Consider the following 22,148-nt stretch of genomic DNA (forward strand, 5'->3'; position numbering starts at 1 on the left):
ATTAATGATAAGCTTAGTCTAGGGCGCCTGGGTGGCTCAGTCGTTAAGCGTCTGCTTTGGCTCAGGTCATGATCCCAGGGTCCTGGGATCGAGTCCCACATCGGGCTTCCTGCTCTGCGGGAAGCCTGCTTCTCCCTCTCCCACTCCCCCTGCTTGTGTTCCTGCTCTCGCTATGTCTCGCTCTGTTAAATAAATAAAAAATCTTAAAAAAAAAAAATGATAAGCTTAGTCTAGGTTCCAACATTTCATTTCTGCACAGATGGATTAAGAAAAAGACCAAATAAGTTTGAATAATAATCCTGTTAGCTTAAATAATAAAAGAGGTATAACAAAGAGAACAGGAACTCAGAAAAAGGAACAGGAGTGGTTGGTTAGGGGTAATGGAAAGAGGCAAGCTGTCCCCAAGGAAAGTGGGTGGCCGTGCCGCATGGACTAAAGGGACCAGGACTGGGATTGGTATAGGCTGAGAAGGGCTTCCCTATTGGTCTTTCTATTCTAAATCATAAAATGCTGACTTCACGTATAGAGAACTCTCTCTTACAGTGAGAGCAGCAAACCTCTATTGGGCACAGGGTGGGGGGGTGGGGGCTGTAGATTAGAAGAAAATTTAAAGTCCTGTCAATGGATAAGCACCTAAAAATAAGCACAAAATAAAAACATATTTATGACACGAGACTAATGGAAATATAAAACACCGATATTAAGGAATTGTGAATGTTTTGGTGTGACAATGGCATTATAGTTATGTTAATAAAGGACTTGTTGTCGACTAGAAATGCATGCTAGAATATTTAAATATGAAATATGATGCCAAAGATTTGCTTCGAAATAATACAGGAGGTGGGGGAGATGAACAGCTGTTTAAATGAAACTAATATTGACTGTGAGTTAATAATTACAGGAGCCGAGTGATAAGAATATGGAAGTTCATTAAACTTCTCTCTACAGTTGCAGGCTTGAAATTCTCCCTAATGGAAAATTAACAAAACAAACAAACAAAAAGAGTTAAAGGCTTAAAAAAAGCAAATCATGGACATGCGTCATTATACATTTGTCAAAGCCCATAGAATGAACAGCACCAAAAGTGGACCCTCATGTAAACTATGGACTCGGGGGTGATGATGTGTCAGTGTTGGTTTATCGACTGTAAAAAATTATGGGGGACAGGGAGTTTCTGTGTACTTTCTGCTCAACTTTGCTATGAACCTAAAACTGCTCTAAAGAATACAGTCTACCGGGCGCCTGGGTGGCTCAGTTGGTTAAGCGACTGCCTTCGGCTCAGGTCATGATCCTGGAGTCCCTGGATCGAGTCCCGCATCGGGCTCCCTGCTCGGCAGGGAGTCTGCTTCTCCCTCTGACCCTCCCCCCTCTCATGTGCTTGCTCTCTCTCATTCTCTCTCTCTCAAATAAATAAATAAAATCTTTAAAAAAAAAAAAAAAAAAAGAATACAGTCTACCGGGGCGCCTGGGTGGCTCAGTTGTTAAGTGTCTGCCTTCGGCTCAGGTCATGATCCCGGGGTCCTGGGATCGAGCCCCGCATGGGGCTCCCTGCTTAGCGAGAAGCCTGCTTCTCCCTCTCCTACTCCCCCTGCTTGTGTTCCCTCTCTCGCTGTGTCTCTCTCTGTCAAATAAATAAATAAAAATCTTTAAAAAAAAAAAAAAGGAATACAGTCTACCAAAAAACGTAAACCATGGGGCTCCTGGCTGGCTCAGTCGGTAGAGCATGTGACTCTTAATTTCAGGGTCGTGAGTTCAAGCCCCACGTTGGGCATGGAGCCTACTTAAAAAAAAAACCCAAACCAAAACAAAACGTAAAAACCGTGCACTCAAGTACCCTGTTCTGATCCCAATGTTCCATGCAACACAGTGTTGACTCAAGTCTACTCTTATCTCAGACCCTACTTAACCCCAGCCGTTGGGCAAGTCACAGAACTTGACCGCTAGAAGTTATTTCAAGGTTCAATGTGTGGGTCGTCTCATTTGCGAGATCAGCAAAGTAATACCTGCTCTGCTTTCCTCACCGGGTTGAGGTGAAGACACAAGACGCCATGGGGAAATGCTTATGAATGTGTACCTACAACAGGAAGGGCTAGCGCATCTCAACTCCAAGCCTGCTCTCATTAGGAGAGCATGACAGCAGCGCTAATCATTACCCTGGGTGTGCTGGAGAGGATTTCCTAGGTTAGGGGGGATTTGGGGCCCGGTGGAGTTTTGTTCAATTGCTTTTGAAATTCTCCTAGGTCTCCATTTCTTCCTCATCCTGCATCTTCCTAGAGGCTCCCTCTTTCTTTCCGTCGCAAGGAGGGCTGAGCGGAATTGTATCCAGCTCCCCGGATTTTTGCAGATTTGTACGTGACAACAGTGACCCCTGTAGCTCTTTATAGAACTCCAGCCACCTCCCCCCTGCCCCCCGCTCCGCCATGCCCCAAAGTTGTGGAAATCCTTGTTCAAATGAAATCTTACCCAGACCCCAGGAGGTAATGGGTGGGCCTGCTCTGGTTTTTCTAAGATGGTGGTTCTCAACTGGAGGCAATGTTGCCCCAGGGACATCTGGCCATGTCTGGAGATAGATTTGTTGGGATGACTGAGGGGTGTTGCCACTGGGTAGAGAGGGGGGCTGTCAGTGGGGAGATGCCCTGGATGCTGCTAAGCATTGTACAAGGCTTTTAAATATGAAATTATAGGACCGTCCCCCACAGCAAACAATGATGGGGGCCCTAATGTCATGGTGCCCTAAGGGAGCAAGGACTCTGTGTTTGGTTCAGGGCTATATCACCAGCTCACAGCAAGTAGTGAATATCACATAGCAGGTGCTCAATAAATATTTGCTGAATGAAAAGTCGAGATAGGGGTCAGGCCCTGGACCTAGCCTGCTTGCCACCGAAAGACACAACCAAACCCCTAGGCTGCTTTCTGTAGAGGGCAGCATCATAATGCTTTTCAAAGCCATGTCCTGGCAGCTCAGCAAACATGGCGGGGCTGGGACCAGAGAGCATCCTGTTTCCTTCCATCGCACGGTGCTAACGACTACAGAGCCAGATTTCAGCTGGGGCAGAGGAGAGCTTTTGGTATCATCCCAGCACAGCCCAGGTGAGAATCTATCTCCCCATGTCTTAGCTCGGTGCTCCTCCCTTCCGTCTCTGCTTCCCTGTTGGTCTTCTCTCATTGCGCAGCCAATACTTCCGGTCTGGAGGGGGCACCTGGGCCCTCGGATCCTGCCACCGGGTGACTTCTTCCCTGCCTACTACTCAGCCCTCGCCCCTGACCCGGCAGAGCCTGTGGGATTGTGGGAAAGGGCATTTCACTGGCCCCCGAGACCAGCTGTCTCCCCATCTGGGCTGTGGAGCCCTGATGAGTTCTGCCTGTGTGGGCTGGGGTGGGATGGACAAGAGAAGCAGGCAAACCCAGTCAGCAGGGCTGGGCCTTTGACTCCAAAGCCCATGGACCCTTCCCTCCGGCTTTCACACTCAGATCCTCTTGGAAGGTAAAGCCAGGAGGTATGAGGCTGCAAGCTGTTGGTGGCCATTTTTTCCAGTCAGGAAAAAGAATGAAGCCAGAGCCCAGAGCAAGATGGAGAAGAGCCCCACCAGGAGCGGGGCCCACCTGCATCTCCACCTTTATGTGAATCCGAGGGACACCCTTAGGTGTCCCTTTTGGCCTGTGTGGGCTAAGTTTCAGTTGTGTTTCTGTCATGAGAAAACAAGACGGTCTTCAGTAAACATAATTAAATAAAAATAGGGGCGCCTGGGTGGCTCAGTTGGTTAAGTGTCTGCCTTCGGCTCAGGTCACGATCCCAAGGTCCTGGGGGCTTGAGCCCCTTCATCTGGCTCCCCGCTCAGCAGGGAGCCTGCTTCTCCCTCTCCCACTCTCCCTGCTTGTGTTCCCTCTCCCGCTGTCTCTCTCTGTGAAATAAATAAAATCTTTAAAAATAAATAAACAAATAAAAATATGTGAACACCAAAAAAAAAAAAAAAAGAAAAGAAAAGAAAAGAAAGGAAGGAAACAGCTACATGAAATATGCTGAAAAACAAAACAAAACAAAACAAAACAGTCTGACCAATATGTCACCGAAAATCTGCTCTTAGGAAAGGTCTAATAGGGGCAACCGGGCTGGCTCAGTCGGTAAGCATGTGACTCTTGATCTCAGAGATGTAATTTCAAGCTCCACGTTGGCTGTAGAGGTTACTTAAAAAAAAAATAATAAAATCTTTAAAAAAAAAAAGGTCTAATAAATCATTTCACTCAGCGAATTTAGCACTGTTTCTGTGCCAGCAGAACTCATCAAAACATAAACCAAAAGCTTAGGGCTTTAAGTGGTAGAATTTTAGGCATTAACCCATGAAGGAGTATTATTATCATTTTAGAGGTGGACAGTAAGCCTTCTCAGCTGCCTTAATATTGAGCACTGGCAAGGCCCGGTCCAGAGGGTCCCAGTAGAGCTGAGATGGGGGCTCCCACCCTGGCTCACCTCTGCGAGTAAATATGAATCTCCGCCATTGCTCTATCTGTGACTAAAATGTTCTCCCAGCAGTGCATGTGAATATATCCTTGTGTTTTCTGGAGTGAGAAATTGAGGCTTAAAATCCTAGCTTCACCGCTTGCTGACCTCGGGCAAGCTTCTCAGCTTCTGGAAACCCGAGTTTCCTCAATGTCAAATGAAAATTATAGTAACATCTGCCTCTTAAAGTTGAAATGGTCCCCTAAATATGAAAATGCTTGGTAAAAGGTGAAGTTCTGTATAAATACGAGTATAGTTCGGGCTCCTGGGGCCCTGAGTTTTTAGATGGCAGGACAGAGGCTGGGGTTGGGGATGGTTAAAGAGGACAGTTTGGAAAAAAACCCCTGCCTCCACCTGAGCCTGACAGTTTGGTTACACAGTCTCACAAAAGGTGTGTTTGGTCCTCTGTGGGTTTATTTTTAAATTTTATCTATCTATCTATCTATCTATCTATCTATCTATCTATCTACCTATCTATCTACCTATGTATGTATCTATCTATCAGAGAGGGAGAGAGAGTGCACACAAGCAAGGGAAGCAGCAGAGGGAGGGGGAGAAGCAGGCTCCCCATTGAGCAAGGAGCCCAATGTGGGACTCAAACCCAGGACCCTGGGATCATGACCTGAGCCAAAGGTGGATGCTTAACCAGTTGAACCACCCAGGCGTCCCTTTTTTATTTTTATTTTTTAAAAGATTTTATTTATTTATTTGAGAGTGAGTGAGTGACAGAGAGCATGAGTTGGGTGGAGGGGCAGAAGGAGAGGGAGAAGCAGGCTCCCTGCCTAGTAGGGAGCCCGACGTGGGACTCGATCCCAGGACTCTGGGATCATGACCTGAGCCGAAGGCAGACGCTTAACCGACTGAGCCACCCAGGCACCCCACTCTGTAGGTTTAAAAGAGAGTCTAGGGGAGGGCAGCCACAGGTAAAGGTGTGACCGGGATCCCCAGCTTTGCATTCAGGGAGGGTGTGCGCTTACCAGGTTGATGCCATTTGCATCTACGTGCTGGAGAAGGATGCTAGCCACACGCTCTGTGTCCCACTGCACATCTGGGTCATCTGGGAAGTCCCTGGAAGGAAGAAACACCTTTTCTAATCAGGTGTGAACTTCTCCCTAAGCTCTGGTGTGTGTCAGACCCATGATAGGAATTGTATGGGGTGGGGGGCACCCTTTAGGTCCAGATTGCAGTTAAAGAGGTAAGACTTAGAAACGTGACACAACTAGAAACCAGTGCACACCTCCACACAACACACTTCTGGGGCTTTGTGCTCGCTGCTGAGGGGAGGAGACTGACACCAAAGAGACAAGGCTTTGATCTGAAGCTGGGGAGACGTATGGGTTAGGAACAAATGTGGACACACCGCAGGATGATATGTATCTTTACAAGAATAATAGCAATAGCGATTTAATAAAAAGTACAAAGCTGTGTTGCTTCATTTAACCTCACGAACATTTGGTGAAGGAGCCTCTACAGACGATGTTAGGTAGCCTGCTTGCAAGGCTGTTGGAGGTGGATTTGAACTCGGGCTTTCTGACTGCAGAGTCAAGATGTTCTAGCCCTAGGGAGCCAGCAACATCCTCCCTCCAACGGGGCTGCAGCACAGTGGGGCTGGTCTCAGGAGCAGAGATCTGCACCTTATCTGTGTCTCCACTTGGCCACGCCTTAGACCTATCTAGACCTCTTACGTCTCTTTTTTGTGCATTGATCTATGGCAGCACCTAATATGGGGCCAAAGCCTCAATTTGACCTCAATTTGAGGATATTATTGATAGTCTTTTTATTTGTTTATTTATTGAATTTTTAAAATGTAATCTCTGACCCCCAAAGTGGGGCTCAAACCCATGACCCCGAGATCAAGAGTTGCACGCTCCACTGACTGAGCCAGCCAGGCGCCCCTATTCATAGTCTTAAAAATAGATACCCACCTCTCTCTCTCTCTCTTTTAAAAAGACTTTATTTATTTATTTGACAGAGAATGAGAGAGAGAGAGAGCACGAGCAGGGTGAGGGGCAGAGGGAGAAGCAGGCTCCCGCTGAGCAGGGGGCTCGACGCAGGGCTTGATCCCAGGACCTTGGGATCATGACCTGAGCCAAAGGCAGATGCTTAACCAGCTGAGCCACCCAGGCGTCCCTACAGTTATAGTTTTTTACAGGGAAAGGATACAGATTAAATCAGCCAAAGGAAGAGATGCATAGGGCAGAGTCTGAGAGGGTTCTGAATGTGAACGGTCTATTGTCCTCTCCCTGGGGAGTCAGGACGTGTTATTCTGCCAGCAGTGACGTGTGACAACATGCAGGGAGTACTGCCAACCAACTGAGGAAACTCACTGCAGCTTTGGTGCGCAGAGTTTTTACTGGGGCTCCATTGCTTAGGCATGATTGATTGACTGTCCATGTGGTTGACCTCAGCCTCCAGGTGGGCTGACCCTGTATGGCCCAAAGCCCTGGCCCGAAAACCCCAAAGATACTGCTCTTAGGTTTGACACAGATTACTTCGCAGAAGCCAAGGGCAAAAGCCAGATCTCTCTTTGGGCAAAGCCAAATTCTTTACTATCAACCTTCCTTACATTTAGGAATCGTACTGAACTTTTCTTTTTTTTTTTTTTAATGTTTTATTTATTTACTCATGAAAGTCAGAGAGAGAGAGAGAGAGGCAGAGGCAGAGGGAGAAGCAGGCTCCCCGCCTAGCAGGGAGCCCGATGTGGGACTCGATCCCAGAACCCTGGGATCATGATCTGAGCCGAAGGCAGACACCTAACCGTCTGAGCCACCCAGGCGCCCCCGTACTGAACTTTTCTATCAACTGTGGCCTGGACCAGCCCTCTTAGCATCTGATTAGATACAGCATTTCTCTTATTTTCTATTGTTTTGTGTGTCTCCCTGACCTAATGTCAAAATATGAGAAGAGACCTGTGTCTCGCTCTTCTATTTCTCATGTGGAACTGGGTACAATCCAAATCAAAGAACAATTTATTTAAGTAAACAATAAGTAAATGAGCTTCGGCCATGGGCAAGGAACTGGTTGACAGAAGTAGCCTCTGTTTGGCTGAGCCAAAGGCGGCGATACCAGCCTTGGGGGTTGGAACACACGAGTGAGAGGTTTGGAAGACAGCAACTTTATAAAACAGATTAGGCACCAAAAAATGTATGAATTGTGTATAGGAGCAAGGCATCCCTGTAGGATCACCTCCCCTCCAGACAGGGACATATAAAATTGGACCCTGGGAACCTTCAAACAGATGGAAAAATGACTCTTTCAGACCAACTATCCGAGTTGTTCTTTGCCCAAAATTCAACCCTCATCAACTCAAGTCTTGAGTCCAAGTAATAACATTCGCAGTTCCTTTCTTCTCTGATAGATGAACAATTCCCTTAGATAAACACGCTGGCAGAATGTAAACAGAAGTAAGTCAGCCGTTAGACCCTTCCTTGAAGAGACAGTTGGTGAACGACCTTTGCTCCATTTTTCTTTGTCCCGTCTGTTATTATTGTGGGATTAAGAGTCTCAGGCTCTACCGACTGAGCCAGCCAGGTGCCCCCATACATACCTTTTTGTATGCATCTCTCAATATTCCCTTCGGATAAAATTATAGAAATGTAATTTCTGAGTCAAAGGTGAAGTGAACATGAATAGATTTCTCTCTCTTAAGAACCTGCTATGGGGGCGCCTGGGTGGCTCAGTCGTTAAGCGTCTGCCTTCAGCTCAGGTCATGATCCCAGGGTCCTGGGATCGAGCCCCGCATCAGGCTCCCTGCTCAGCGGAGAGTCTGCTTCTCCCTCTCCCACTCCCCCTGCTTGTGTTCCCTCTCTCCCTGTGTCTCTGTCTGTCAAGTACATAAATAAAAAATCTTTAAAAAAAAAAAAAAAAAAGAACCTGCTATGAAGAGTACGTGGAAAGTGTGTTAACTCACAAGAAGTCCAGTGTTAAGGGAGTGTTTTGTTTTGTTTTTAAGTAATCTTTACAGCCAACATGGCGCTTGAACTCATGACCCTGAAATCAAGAGTCTCATGCTCCACTGACTGAGTCAGCCAGGAGCCCCAGCGGAGTGTTTTTAAAAAGGAGAGGGAGAGATCTGTGCATTTTTTTTTTTTTTAAAGATTTTTTTATTTATTCACAAGAGACAGACAGAGAGAGGCAGAGGGAGAAGCAGGCTCCCTGCTGAGCAGGGAGCCCGATGCGGGACTCGATCCCAGGACCCTGGGATCATGACCTGAGCCGAAGGCAGACGCTTAACCATCTGAGCCACCCAGGCGCCCGAGATCTGTGCATTTTATAGGCAGAAAGGAAAGACTCATAACTATAACTCATAGCAAGAACTCCATTCTTCCTAAAAATCTCAGGTGCTTTTATATCTACTTTCTTATCCCTGTGACGCCCCTAAAAGTTGGGTTCATTTACTTCCTTTTACAGTTGGAAAGAGTGGGTCAGGAGAGAACCATCGAGTTCCACATGCAGATATATAAGTGCTCAGGGGACTGGCTGACCGGGAATGTCACAGAATACATCTATCATCAAGACTTTCACCTTGAAAATCCGGTTATGTAATTCAAGGCCAATATGAAAACAGAAGTCAAGCCTCAAACAAGAGTCAATCTTTACGCTGGGGATTGCTCTCCCTAACTGTCGCAAATGTGAACCTGTGACAGATTGCTTGGCAAAACACAGGTATTCTATATATTTTTTTTTTCCCGAAGATTCTACTTATTTATTTGTCAGAGAGAGAGCTAGAGAGCAGCCGGCAGAAGGAGAAGCAGGCTCTTGCCTGATGCAGGACTCATGACCTGAGCGGAAGGCAGATATTTAACTGATGGAGCCACCCAGGCGCCCAAAACACAGCTGTTCTAAATAGCAGCTCCTTTGCTGCTTTTTACTTCCCCCAAATCCAGACCTGTCCAGCTCCACCAGGAATGGTAATAAAGTTATGGTGCTTAGAACTCCCAGGAACTTCCTTTAATTATTAGCAAAATCCTTTGGGGTTTCTCCTGAGAACTTAATGAGTCTGGAAATCTCTCAGAGGCTGGCGCGCTTGGGGAAGTTTGCTGAGACGTGAAGCTGAGTAACTCTGGCAGAAACAGAGGGATATGGTGAACTGACACCAAGTTTCTGGCCAGGGTTCGCCCAAGGACAGCCAAGATGACAACTCTGAGGAACGGATGAGGAGGAAAACCAGGATTGCCCTTCGTTGGGGTGCCTCTCTCCCCCTTCGGGAGAACTGCAGTCTGTCGAGCCCTCTCAGCTCAGAAGTGGTAAAGCTGAGGAACCGAACTGGCCCTCAAGTCGCATCTTGGTCCCTAGACTTTCTAATTTAGGGACCACTCTTTCCATCTACATCTCACACCAGTCAGGTGGTGCTTCCCCACTAAGAAGCCAGCAATGGGGATCTGGGAATAAAGATGGAACTTTCAGGGTTGTTCATAGAGAAGTCTGAGGACTGCATAAAACATGAAAAAGGTCTGATTGTTGGAAGAAAACAGGCACTTTGAAAGCCAGACATGTAAGCTGCCAACATATATTCTTCTGATTTTTCAGAAAGAATCCAAGAGGGGTGCCTGGGTGGCTCAGTCGTTAAGCTTTTGCCTTCGGCTCAGGTCGTGATCTCAGAGTCCTGGGATGGAGACCCGTTGGGCTCCCTGCTCGTTGGGAAGCCTGCTTCTCCCTCTCCCACTCCCCCTGCTTGTGTTCCCTCTCTTGCTGTCTCTCTCTCTCTCTCTGTCAAATAAATAAATACAATCTTTAAGAAAACCAAAAAAAAGAAAGAATCCAAGAAATGTGAAACGAAAGCAGGACGTCTGGGTGCAGGACAGCAGTTCCCGTACCGGGACGCTGTTCTATCCTGTTCAACCCTGTTGGCTAGAGTTTCAGTTGCTGCATCTCAGTGAGAAGGCAGTTTGGCCACACGTGATTACCTATGCCCTTTGACCTTATCTTTCTAGATATTCTTCCAAGGAAATCATTGAAGAAGCCTAAAAGATCTCTTTCACTGCAATTATGGGGGAAAGAGTCTGCAGTTCTGTGGTTCTGCCACCAGGGAGCAGTTTCTCCAACTTCCTGAAGTGTGGCTCATGAAAAATGCTAAAGATAACACAGAGTTTTGGGGCAGGTTCAAAGCAAAAGCAGAGAAAGCGTAGATACACCCAAGGTAAGGAATGTTAATGCGAAACAGAAAAAAAAAAAAAAAAAACCAACAACCCTCAAGTTATTAAACTTTAATTTTGCTTCTGACTTCTCAGCCTGAAAGAATGAGACTCCTATGAAAGAGGAAAAGAAATGTATTTAGAGGAACTGAGTTTTGAAAATACAATGTATCGGTGAGGAACTCTATATAAAGGGCTCTGAAAGTGTTCGGGTCTCCAGATATCCAGCCTAGGTCCCCAGGAAGCAGAGCCTAGGAGGAAGGCCTAAGCAGGGACTTGACTGGGGATTGTGTGATCCCCGGGAGTAGGAGTGAGTGACAGACGGAGGGAGGCAGAGACAGTGGGACAGCCAACACGAGGATGGCCTTACGTATGGACCTTGGCCGTGGGTTCCCGCAGGGCTGTCTGAAAAGTTGTATGAAAAGCATCTTAGCACTGTCCGTCCAGGAGGAAAAAGGCAGAAGTATTTATCTCCATAGGTGCTAACTCTCCAGTACTTTAGGGCTGAGCCTAGTGGGGGTGAGGTTTGGGCTGCTGTGGGATGACAAGGGATTTGCAGGGGGAAGGCGAGGGCAGAGCAGGGCAGGAGGGCAGGAAGCCGGCCTGGGTAGCTTGCTCAGGGCACGGCCATCTGTCAAGGGTTGCTGGAGCACATGAAGCACCCCATGGAGATGAAGAGCCTCTGTGGGGCTCAGAAGGCCCCGGAGGAGAACGAGATCTGTGTTTGGGATGCTATCACACGCAATAGAGAAAGCCAGTCTTTTGCCAATCTTTCGGCCTCACAACCCCTTCCTTGGAGTGTGTTTAGCAAACACAGCGTTATGACCGCTGGAAAATGCCACAAACTTAGCCCTGCCCTAGACTTCAGTGTTCAGTAAACAAGCTAGGCCTCTCAGCCTGTGCGGGTTCAGAAAAATAATGTTTGTTTTCCTCCTGGCCGAATAGCCTCAAACTCTGACCTTTCCTACACATTCTAATGACTCACCCTGGCTGGCACTCCTTACAGCCATGTCAAGAGAGTCATGGAAAGGCTCTGAGAATCTGTGGGCTGTCAGTTCCTGCAGTCAGAAGGCTCTGGCAAGGAGAGCCTCAGCCTTCCCTCCTGGCTCCAGGCTGGGAAAACCCGAGGGCCCAGGTCTTCCCTCCCCCGCAAGACCCAGCCTTGCTACCCAGAGTCCCTGCTGCTGGAACTCCACCAGGGTTGGGTAATAGCTTATCTCTCTGAAAACCGAGCCCCACTTTTGCACACTGCACTCTGAACTTGAACACAGACGGAGGTGCTTCACACACCCTTATTTGGTCTTGCGGCTGGTATGGGGCCGGGAGCTGGAAGGATCAGCCCGCCCCTCCCCCCCCCCCCCCCCCCCCCCCCCGCCACCTCCGGCACATTTCTAAACTCAATTACTTCCTTTGTCATGCAAACTGAGCAAAGGTCATTCAAGTTCAGTGGCTCGCGCTGAGACCCAGGAAGAGCCTGGAAGATTACCTGGGGCCCATGCTGTCCCAGGAGGCCTCAGGCTGCAAATATCGCCCCCAATGGGCCATTCTGGGAGGTCTCCTGTCCTGAGGCCAAGCTGGAGGGGGGCTGCTGGGAGGCAAGAAGAGGCCGCGGGAGTGCAAAGGAATTGCAACTATGCTGAAGGGAGGTTGGAGGGGTGACATTCTTTTTTTTTTTTTTTTAAGATTTTTAAAATTTATTTATTTGAGAGACAGAGGATGAGAGACAGAGAGCATGAGAGGGAGGAGGGTCAGAGGGAGAAGCAGACTCCCCGCTGAGCAGGGAGCCTGATGCGGGACTCGATCCTGGAACTCCAGAATCAGGACCTGAGCCGAAGGCAGTCGCTTAACCAACTGAGCCACCCAGGCGCCCCGGAGGGGTGACATTCTAAAAGCTGGGCCAGGCAGCTTCTGGGGTGTCTCAGGATCACCAATGACTAGCCTAAGATAAACAGAGAGGAAAACAAACACAGGGGGAAATGAGACCAAGGAGACAGGAAAAGTCTGAGAAAAAGAGACTGAAAAAAGGGGTAAAAAAAAAAATCAGTCCATTTTTATTAAGTGTGTGCTGACAAGGGCCCCCATCCTCAAGCAGTTGGAGCCCTGACAAAGACCAAATGTCCCCAAAGACCTTAGTCCACAAAAGGCTTAAAGCCCCAGACCAACACATCACATGCAGTTTTCCTTTCTCAGAGGACACAAAAGGATTCCCAGATCATGACTGTTAGGTATTGTACTGAAAGTGGTTACACTACCCCTGGGCTCACATGCCCCTCATATTACCGCCACAAATAAAGTAAGCAAATCTTGTAAAGCTCTTGTGAGACATGTCTGTCGAGAAATTGCCCATTTGTTGTCTAATGTGGCTATGGAAAGCCAGAGAAGAACCTGCTCACTGAATTCACTTCAGAGGGGTCACAGAGTTCGGCTTGCCCCTTCCAGTCCCCAAAGAAGTGGTTTAAGAGGCAAATACCAGTATCCAAACCCCTCCTTTCCTCTTCCCCAACCCCTGCCAAAGAAGAGAGTGGTGGTGGGAATTGGGTTTGTAAGTATTCTTGGATATATGAAGGCAGAGGACTCTCCTAAGCAGAAGGCTGTGTGGTATTATTTTGAATAGAGAAGAAAGAGGAAGTAGGAAAGAGGAAATTTCTGCCTCATTGCTGTTTTTAAAAGAATCAAAATTAGAGTCACCTCAGAGAAAGGGTTCATCTGTGATTTTGGCCAGCTTCTCGAACACTGTCATAGGCCAGGAAACAAGACAAGACAGAAAGCCAGAGGGCAGGGCCTTGGATCCCTCTGGGCCACCCAGGCCCTTGCTTGTAATAAGGACCCACTGGAATCCCAAAGAGGGCAACTGGGGAGCCCTGGGAAAGCTTTGAAGGCAGAAATGGTACATTATCATTTAGGTTCCACTGAGCCTTCAGGCACGGTACATAAAGGATGACAGAAGGAGGCAAGTGGGCAGATCAGATAAGCATTCAAATAATGAAATCCAAGACATAAAAAGCACTATAAGAAAAGTCAAACAGTATCCCTGAAACAAATAATACATTATACGTTAATTAAAAAAAAAAGCAAACAAATTGCTGTGGGGGCTCAGAGAGGGAAAATAAAAGGTTCTATGGTAAGGATCAAAAATAGTTTCATGAAGGGGCATCTGGGTGGCTCAGTTGTTGAGTGGCTGATTCTTGGTTTCAGCTCAGGTCACGATCTCAGGGTCCTGGGATGGAGCCAAATCCCAGACAGAGAAAAAAACATGTGAGCTGAGGTGTGCAGGATAAATGCAGGGCTTGGATTCGAGAATAGGAAGTTCCATTTAGCAGGGGGAGTCCTAGGGTCCCTGTCACCTTACGGAAGACTGGCGTATAGGGAGAAGTTACGGAGAAGTTTCGGTAGCAAGTGGCCAGATCTGGTATGCATTAGGAAATTCACCAGGAAACACTGAGGAATAACTTGGGGGAGCAGAGGATGGCTAGGTGACTACAATCTCAGTCCAGTCCAAAGGAAGTGGTCGTGGGAATGAAAAAGAGCAAAGAGCCAACGGCTTTTACCGAATAAGACTTTGCCAGATTTAGCAGCTAATTAGATGGTACGAACAAAGAAGAAAGTCACATCAAAGATGACTCCGGTTTCAAACCATGAGGTACTCCAGTTTTAGAAACACTGCATTACAGTCAAATGCTGTCATTTCATTTAGCGATCACCTGGTGTAACCATCCAAAGTGCCCGAATGGGCTTTGAGATTGGTGGTACTCGGTTATAAAACTCATCCAAGGGATGCTTACTTGTTTGGCTTGTTTTAAGATCAACAAAATTCAAAGAGCACATTAAAAAAGAAAATTCTCATAAAGAAGCTGTGACCAGGGAGAAACTATCCTGGGATTTGCAACAGCCCTTGCTTAAAAAACTCTTGGGTAGGGACGGGGTGGGAAGGACAGGGTGTGTAAGATGAAGACAGTTCAGTAAAAGAGAAGTTGGGAGAGAGATTTAGTGAGGGAGCAGAGCAGCTAACTGGACCAGAGCTGCCAAGAACTCGAGCAAGATGAGTCTGAAGAAAAGGCCATTGGATTTTACCCCTTGAGAAATCATTAGTGGGTTTCTGAAAGCAGCGTTAGTGAAGTGTGGGGGGGGGGGCAGACGCTAAACTACAAGGGCAGAGGACAGAGGGTGGTGGGAAAGTAGGACCAGAAACTTCTTTCATGAAGTTTGAGAGTGATAAGACAGTGAGTGAGAGAAAGGAAGCCTAGGGGAAAGGCAGTCTGGAGAAGGGTGTTTTACGATCTCGAGGATGTTTGAAGATGGAGGCAAAGAAATCACCAGGGCTGGTAGAGGGGCAAAATGACAGAGAAAGGACAAAAGGAGGTATGAGTAAGAGAACGGGGCAGTTTATGGCTGCAGAAGAGGGATCGATCAAACAGGGAGCAAAAGTTATTGGTTTTAACTGGGTTAGGCAGTTCTCACCTCATCCGGTGGCTGTGAGGATTAAATGAGATATTTGAAAACCACTTAGAACAGAGTTTGGCACGCAGTAAGTGTTCAATAAGTATTTGTGATTCAGCTGATTTTTTTTTTAAGTTTATTTATTTTTAGTAAACTCTGTACCCAATGTGGGGCTCGAAGCCACAACCCCAAGGCTAAGAGTCTCGTGCTCTTCCGACTGAGCCAGCCAGGAGCCCCTGAGCTGATTCTTGACTGGAAGATAATGCAGTGCTGTGGAATGAGATGAGCATTGGGGTAGGAGACGTCACGAAGTGGTCAGTCAAGAGAAGACTGCTCTGCGTGATTAGATCACAGAACACAGATGAGAGCAAAGCCAGGCCACAGTGGGTCTTGAATACTCTGCTAAAGTAATCAGACTCTTGGTAGACACAGCAGGGGCCTTTAAAAGTTTTTGGGAGATTCGAACTATGTTTTAGGAAGGCGTACTCTGGGTCAGGCTAAATGAGGGAAAAGTCACTACAGAAGTCCAAAAAAGAGATGACAAGGGCCTGAACTAAGATGGTGGGAATAAAAAGATGGAGAGAAATAGGAGACGAGAGGCAGAGTTGGGGGCTACATGACTAGAGGGTGGAGGGAGGAAGGCACCCACCATGGTGACTTCTTTGGGGAGGCCGGTGGTGCCAGCAGATGAGAGCGCTCTGAAGAAGATCCACAAAGAAGGTGCTAGCAAGGAGAGGAGCCAGCAGAGGAGATGAGAAGGAGCAGCCGGGGGTTGCCTGTCTGACTTGCTCTGGATAGTTCATAAACATGTACCAAGCACCACAAGCACGCCGAGGACAAGGCTAGGCGCTGGTGACTGAGCACAGGACAGTTTATAAAAGCAGTTTTCACGAGCAATGTCCTGGTGGCCATCCAGGCTCAGGATGAGGCACGTAAAGGGTGTTTTTCCCTTCTCTGTGAGAATTTTAGCAGTTTTGAGGAGCATACTCTGCTACAGCCCATAGTGAGTTAAATGGCTGACCAAGAGCAACTGAACCATGGAGGGTCTCTGAAGTAAGGACTCCACAGCCGTGACTGACCTGCGGGGCGTCCTGAGGCCCACCTGACAGCCTAGGAGGTGACCTATGACATAAGGCTTGAATCTTTGTCAGTGGATTCTGATGGCACTGATGTGGATTCCTACTCTAATTCAACAGTACTAATAATAATCGTTATCTTCATAATGGTTCTCTAAGAGCTTCAGTATCATCAGTGATTTATAATTTTTACAAAATCTCATCGTTCCATTGTTTAAGATAGAGTAATAATATCTCTTCTAAGAATGGTTAAGTCTTGAGTGAAAGATCTTGCTCCTCACACATAGTTTCCAAGGTAGGCATTATGTACTATTCAACGTTGGTGGGCCCATAATGGGGCTGAGTCCCAGGACCAGCGTGGGCAACTTGCTCAGCTTCCTGCTAAGGGTAAACATCAGGATATCTGCAGAAGCTGCAATTTGCATTGACCCTTTCAACAACTAAATGAGCACTCTGGATTCCCTAAGATTGCTCTTAGTAAGAGTGGTAGTTTGGGGAAGAATACCTTCCTCCCAAATGGTATTACTGATTCATTAACCAGAGAATGGAAGAATTAGGGACTTGAGTAGCCGTGTGAACAGTCCTGTTAGCCTTAGAAAGAGTCAGTCTAGGGGCACCTGGGTGGTGCAGTCAGTTAAGTGTCTGATCTTGGTTTTGGCTTGTGATCCCAGGGTCGTATGATCGAACCCTGAGTTGGGCTCCACGCTCAGTGCAGTCTGCTTGAGATTCTCTCTCCCTCTCCTGCTCGTGCTCTCTCTCTATAAAATAAATAAATCTTTAAAAAAAAAAGTCAGTCTAGGGCCTTTTTTGAAACTAACACTGACTCAGTATGTTTGGGAGGTAAAATGGTTCTGTTTTCAAGCTGTCTAGGTAAGGGTATTTAGGCTACATAGAAATAGATATTTTCCATAATAGTTTCAACTGTCTGGTGAAACAAAACCCAGGCCAATTATCTTCTCTAATTCAGCATTCTACTCTGCCAACTCCTTCCTAAACTTGGGCTTTTCTAGAGTTGTAAAGAGTAACAATATGGATTCTATCTCTTTCCTGCACTCTCTGAGAGCCTGGTGATTGGGGGCTCAGAGGAATCCAAGCCAAGGGACCCTTTGCAGTTCCCCTCACACCCAGAACAAGGGAGGCTTTTCAGGGGACTGTGGGCAGGCAAGGCTGAGGGGAATTTGAGGTATGTGACATTTCCCAGGAAGACCCTATTGGCTGTTGGTCAGATGGCTTCTCAAGGGCAAATTCTCCTAGAAAAGAAGTGGTGTCCAGATCAGGGCAGTCCACCACTACAGTACAGTCTTGGCCCACTGGTCGACCCCATCTTATCGGTGCTCTGTGGACACCTGTTCCTTCCTCCTTCTGATCATTATCAGCATTTCTGAGAATGAGTGTCTAAAAGTTTTCATGGCTCTAGTTCACCTGTGGTTTGCTCACTTCTTATCACACAGAAGGTATAACAATGGGCATCGCCATTGGTGTACCTGAACACCAGCTGTTTCTTCTGAACTTGACCTAGGCTTTATCTCCCTCTTGCCACTGAAAATTCTGTTATGGATCCCCTTTTTCCTCTCCCTTCTCCTTTGGCCAATCTTATAAAAATTCACCAATATCAGCATCCAAATCCTTTGAAAGTTAGTATTTCTTAGCCGCTGGGCAAAGAACTAAACATTAAATATTGCAGTAGGAAATATACACAGCTACTAGGCTGAGGATTTATAAGGAAAGCATGCAAGAAAGAATCCAAATCACTTCAAGATTATTCCCATTTGGGTTGATTCTATTTGCTGTAGTAACTTGGAAGTATATATAAGGACACACTTGCTATGCTGGCCTGGAGATAGTCTTATTATGAATGTTCTATTTGGCTTTGTAGATAGCAATATACACATGCTCAGGGATGGATGGCATTCATTTATTAATAACCGCTGGTACCCAGTCTCTGAAATATAAAAGCAGTTGATATGCTTTCAGAGCAATTAAAAAATACTCAGACTTTTCTTGGGCAAGGTGGAATGCTCCTAGAATTAGCATCTATGACATGTCAAAATTTAGCTTGCAAAGTGAGTTCAAAATAACCAGGGTTCTGCAGCAATGTTTTCCAGCTGAGGTCTACAAATCCCTGGGAGTCTGTGGCTAAATTCTCAGGGGTCCGTGAGTTCTTACAAAAATGTATTTTTGCTTAGATAACAATCTAAACAATTTTTGTGCTTATTTCATTGACAACAAAGAAGATGTGTTCATGTGATTTTAGCACATGTGTTTACACGTGTGAGAATTCTCAAAGCTTTTTTTCTTTTAAAGAGTACTCAAGGGGCACCTGGGTGGTTCAGTTGATTAGGCATCCGACTCTTGGTTTCAGCTTGAGTTGTGATCTTGGGGTCATGGGATTGAGCCCCGTGTCCAGTCCCGCACTTGGCACAGTCTGCTTGGGTTTCTCTCTCCTTCTCCCTCTGCCCCTCCCCCTTGTGTGCTCTCTCTCTCTCTAAAATAAATAAATAAATAAATCTTAAAAAAAAAAAAAAAAAGAGGACCCAATACTGTACATAAGGTAAACATGAACAGAAAATTAGGAGGAAAAAAAAAAAAGACCCATACATCACTCAAAGGTTAACAAACTCTGCTCCAAAGTATTGGGGATTGAAAACCAGCCCATGTTCTCTAGGCGATCATGGTTAATCTATCTGTACCAACCCTCTCCCTCCCCAGCCTCAAAGGACCCTTGGTCCCTCTCACGTGCGGCATTAATATGGACTCAGGTGGGCACCATTCGGTAGGACCAATTCCAGGAGAAAGTAGGAACTAGAATTACCGACGTCAAGGCATATTTTGGACTTGTTTTCCAAGGTGAATCTTAAGCATCTGTGTGCACATCAAGCACCAGTCTTTCCCTCAATGATGTCCACGTGCTGGGCTCTGCCTTGATTTGCCTGAATGTTTCTCTACTGAGAGCAGAGCCAGCCCTCTTGGTCAGGACCCCATGAGGGTCTGGTGAGAGCACATGTGAAAGCCTAGCGACTTGCCCCAGCCTCCTGTCCTAGATGCAGGCTGTGGTCTAGCTCCAAATAAGAAGGTTGACTCACGGGGCGCCTGGGTGGCTCAGACGGTTAAGCGTCTGCCTTCGGCTCAGGTCATGATCTCAGGGTCCTGGGATCGAGCCCCGCATCGGGCTCCCTGCTCCAGCAGGGAGTCTGCTTCTCCCTCTCTCTCTGCTGTTCCCCCTGATTGTGCTCTCTCTGTCAAAAATAAATAAAATCTTAAAAAAAAAAAAAGTTTGACTCAGAATCACCCCAAGGTCACCTGTCTGACTTTGAGCATCCCTGTTAGCTAGAAACTCTTGCTGCAGTGTCTTACCCACTAGATTGGGTCTCCTTGGAAATAGACACTAGTCTGGTTCAAGCCTGCATTCACCCTATCCTCCGGCTACTATAATCTGATGACTGACCCATTGGCTTGTGCTATTGAAGTCTCCATCTGTGGTAGACATATCTGTCTGACATAACAATCTGGAGGGGAGAAAGTTGGAATGGGGACTGAACTTAGGCAGACGAGGAATAAGTAAATAAAATGTACAGAAAATCCTCTATTGGGAAGTGTAGTAAAATAAAACAGAAATGTAACTGAAAATTTAAAGGTTAGGGGATCTATATGAATGTGTTAAAGGATGCTGAGCGGGCGCCTGGGTGGCTCAGTTGGTTGAGCGACTGCCTTCGGCTCGGGTCATGATCCTGGAGTCCCGGGATCGAGTCCCACATCGGGCTCCCTGCTCAGCAGGGAGTCTGCTTCTCCCTCTGACCCTCCCCCCTCTCATGTGCTCTCTCTCTCTCATTCTCTCTCTCAAATAAATAAATAAAATCTTTAAAAAAAAAAAAAGGATGCTGAGCCTGAGACCACCCTAAGTGGGTCTCATTGGTCTCTTGGGCAGAAGATCTCTTTATTATATATGCATAAATCTAGTCCTTTGATGCCAGCAAGTCTAATCTTATGTCTTACAGAGAGGTCCTAAACACTGGCAGAATTGGCGTGTGAAACGTGTCAAAATTTAGCTTCTAAACATGCGTTTCAATGAACAGCTGTCCTGCAGCCGGGTTTTCCAGCTGAGGCCTGCAAGAGAAGTCTCGCCCTCCTCATTTCTTGGCCCCACATCTGAACTGCTTGTTCTGACCCATTTCTTACACTATGTTCCAACCTCCTCACTTCTGGCCTCGCTCCTGATTTCCTATTTCTGGCCTTGTCCTTACTTTCAGACCTGACACCTGACACTGTTTTTCTGGCAAGAACACTGGTTCCCAACTCACCGAGGAGCCCTCATCATGGCTCTGACACCCCTGCCCCCACGAGTTTCCAACGGCTCCGTCTTGTGCCAGGACAAAGGGAAAATTCAGGCCTTCAAAAAATGTTCCTTTTGGGCACCTGGGTGGCTCAGATGGTTAAGCGTCTGCCTTCGGCTCAGGTCATGGTCCCAGGATCCTGGGATCGAGTCCCACATCGGGCTCCCGGCTCAGCTGGGAGCCTGCTTCTCCCTCTGACCCTCTCCCCTCTCATGCTGTTTCTCTCTCGCTCGCTCTCTAAAAAATAAATAAAAAAATGTTCCTTTCCCCCCCTCTTTAGGCAGAGTGACATTTTTGGGGTCCGGTCTAATGGGGATGGTAGAAAGATGAGTCATTTAGCGAAGGCGATTCATGTGCTCAGTCACCTAAGTCCACACATCTGGGAGCCTCTCTAGCCTCCCCTCTCCCTTATTCTTTGGCAGCCAATTGGTCTCCAAATTCTAGAAACACTACCTCTACCACAGCACTAAAAACCATCTCCTCCTCTCTGTCTCCTCTGCTGGTGCTTTATTTCTGACTCATGTTTCTCACCCAGTTATGCCACTGGTCCCACTGCACCAAGTCTGGATTCCCCACCCCCAAGCCATCTCTGAAATGTTGTCAGAGAGTTTTCTAAAATGCAAATCAGGGGCCCCTGGCTGGTGTGGTTGGTGGAGCGGGTTGTGGGTTTGAGCCCCATGTTGGGTTGAGTGTAGGGATTACTTAAGAATAAAATCTTTTTTTTTTTTTAAAGATTTTATTTTTTTATTTGAGAGAGAGAGAATGAGAGACAGAGAGCATGAGAGGGAGGAGGGTCAGAGGGAGAAGCAGACTCCCCGCTTAACAGGGAGCCCGATGTGGGACTCGATCCCGGGACTCCAGGATCATGATCTGAGCTGAAGGCAGTCGCTTAACCAACTGAGCCAGCCAGGTGCCCTAAAGATTTTATTCTTGGCCTGAATTTTCCTCAGTTGAGTTTCTCTCTCAAATAAATAAATAAAATCTTAAAAAAAAAAATGAAGTGCAAATCAGATCAAGTCATTGCCCAGTTTAGTACTTTTTGAAGCTCCTTGTAGTTTTCGTCGCTGAAATTCCTTAATCTTGACCAAATCCGAGATCTCTGATGATCTGCATCTGCCCAGATGTCACTTCAGTTTTCATTCCACCCCCAGGCACGGTGTAAGCCAGCTACCTGGAAGACCATACTCTGTATGGAGTCCATGCGGCTGATACCCCCATCCCTTCAAGACTCGGATCATAGGTAACCAGTCTAGGCATCTTTCCTGACTCCTGCTTTGGAGTCCACAACCCTTGTGGGCTGCCCTCCTGTCATTAGTAAGTTTGTCCACCTTCTCCACTAGCCTGTAAACTGCCTGAGGGCAAGGACTTGACTGTTCATTTTCAATTCCTGAGTCCTAGTATTTGAGAGATACCGTATGATCAAAAAAGGATTCTTAAATGAACGAATTAAATAAACACATTTCAAAGATCAATCAAGAAACAAGCAAGCCGAAACCCGGGTGCCTCTCATGAGCTCTCCAAACCTGTTCTGTCCTGACTTTCATGTGAACTCGGCTCCATGGGGCACCCGTGGTCTATAAATAACCTCACTCGAAAGTGCAGAATGTATATCAAACACTGAGAATGTAGGCTTCGGGAGAGTGCAGAAAATATGAAACCTCTGGCATTTAGG

The 22,148-nt window shown here is 46.8% G+C and overlaps 1 protein-coding gene across 1 annotated transcript in view; it reads right to left on the bottom strand.

Moving 5' to 3' along the window:
* The window catches only part of PIGL (phosphatidylinositol glycan anchor biosynthesis class L), a 77,649-nt gene that overhangs the window by 9,037 nt on the left and 46,464 nt on the right, over window positions 1–22,148 (bottom strand). The window contains exon 3 of the mRNA XM_021694742.1: window positions 5,476–5,566. Coding sequence (XP_021550417.1) covers window positions 5,476–5,566 — 91 coding nt within the window. The remainder of the gene's footprint in view (window positions 1–5,475; window positions 5,567–22,148) is intronic.

This window comes from Neomonachus schauinslandi, chromosome 15 (genome assembly GCF_002201575.2).
Source record: "Neomonachus schauinslandi chromosome 15, ASM220157v2, whole genome shotgun sequence".
Taxonomy (NCBI): Eukaryota; Metazoa; Chordata; class Mammalia; order Carnivora; family Phocidae; genus Neomonachus; species Neomonachus schauinslandi.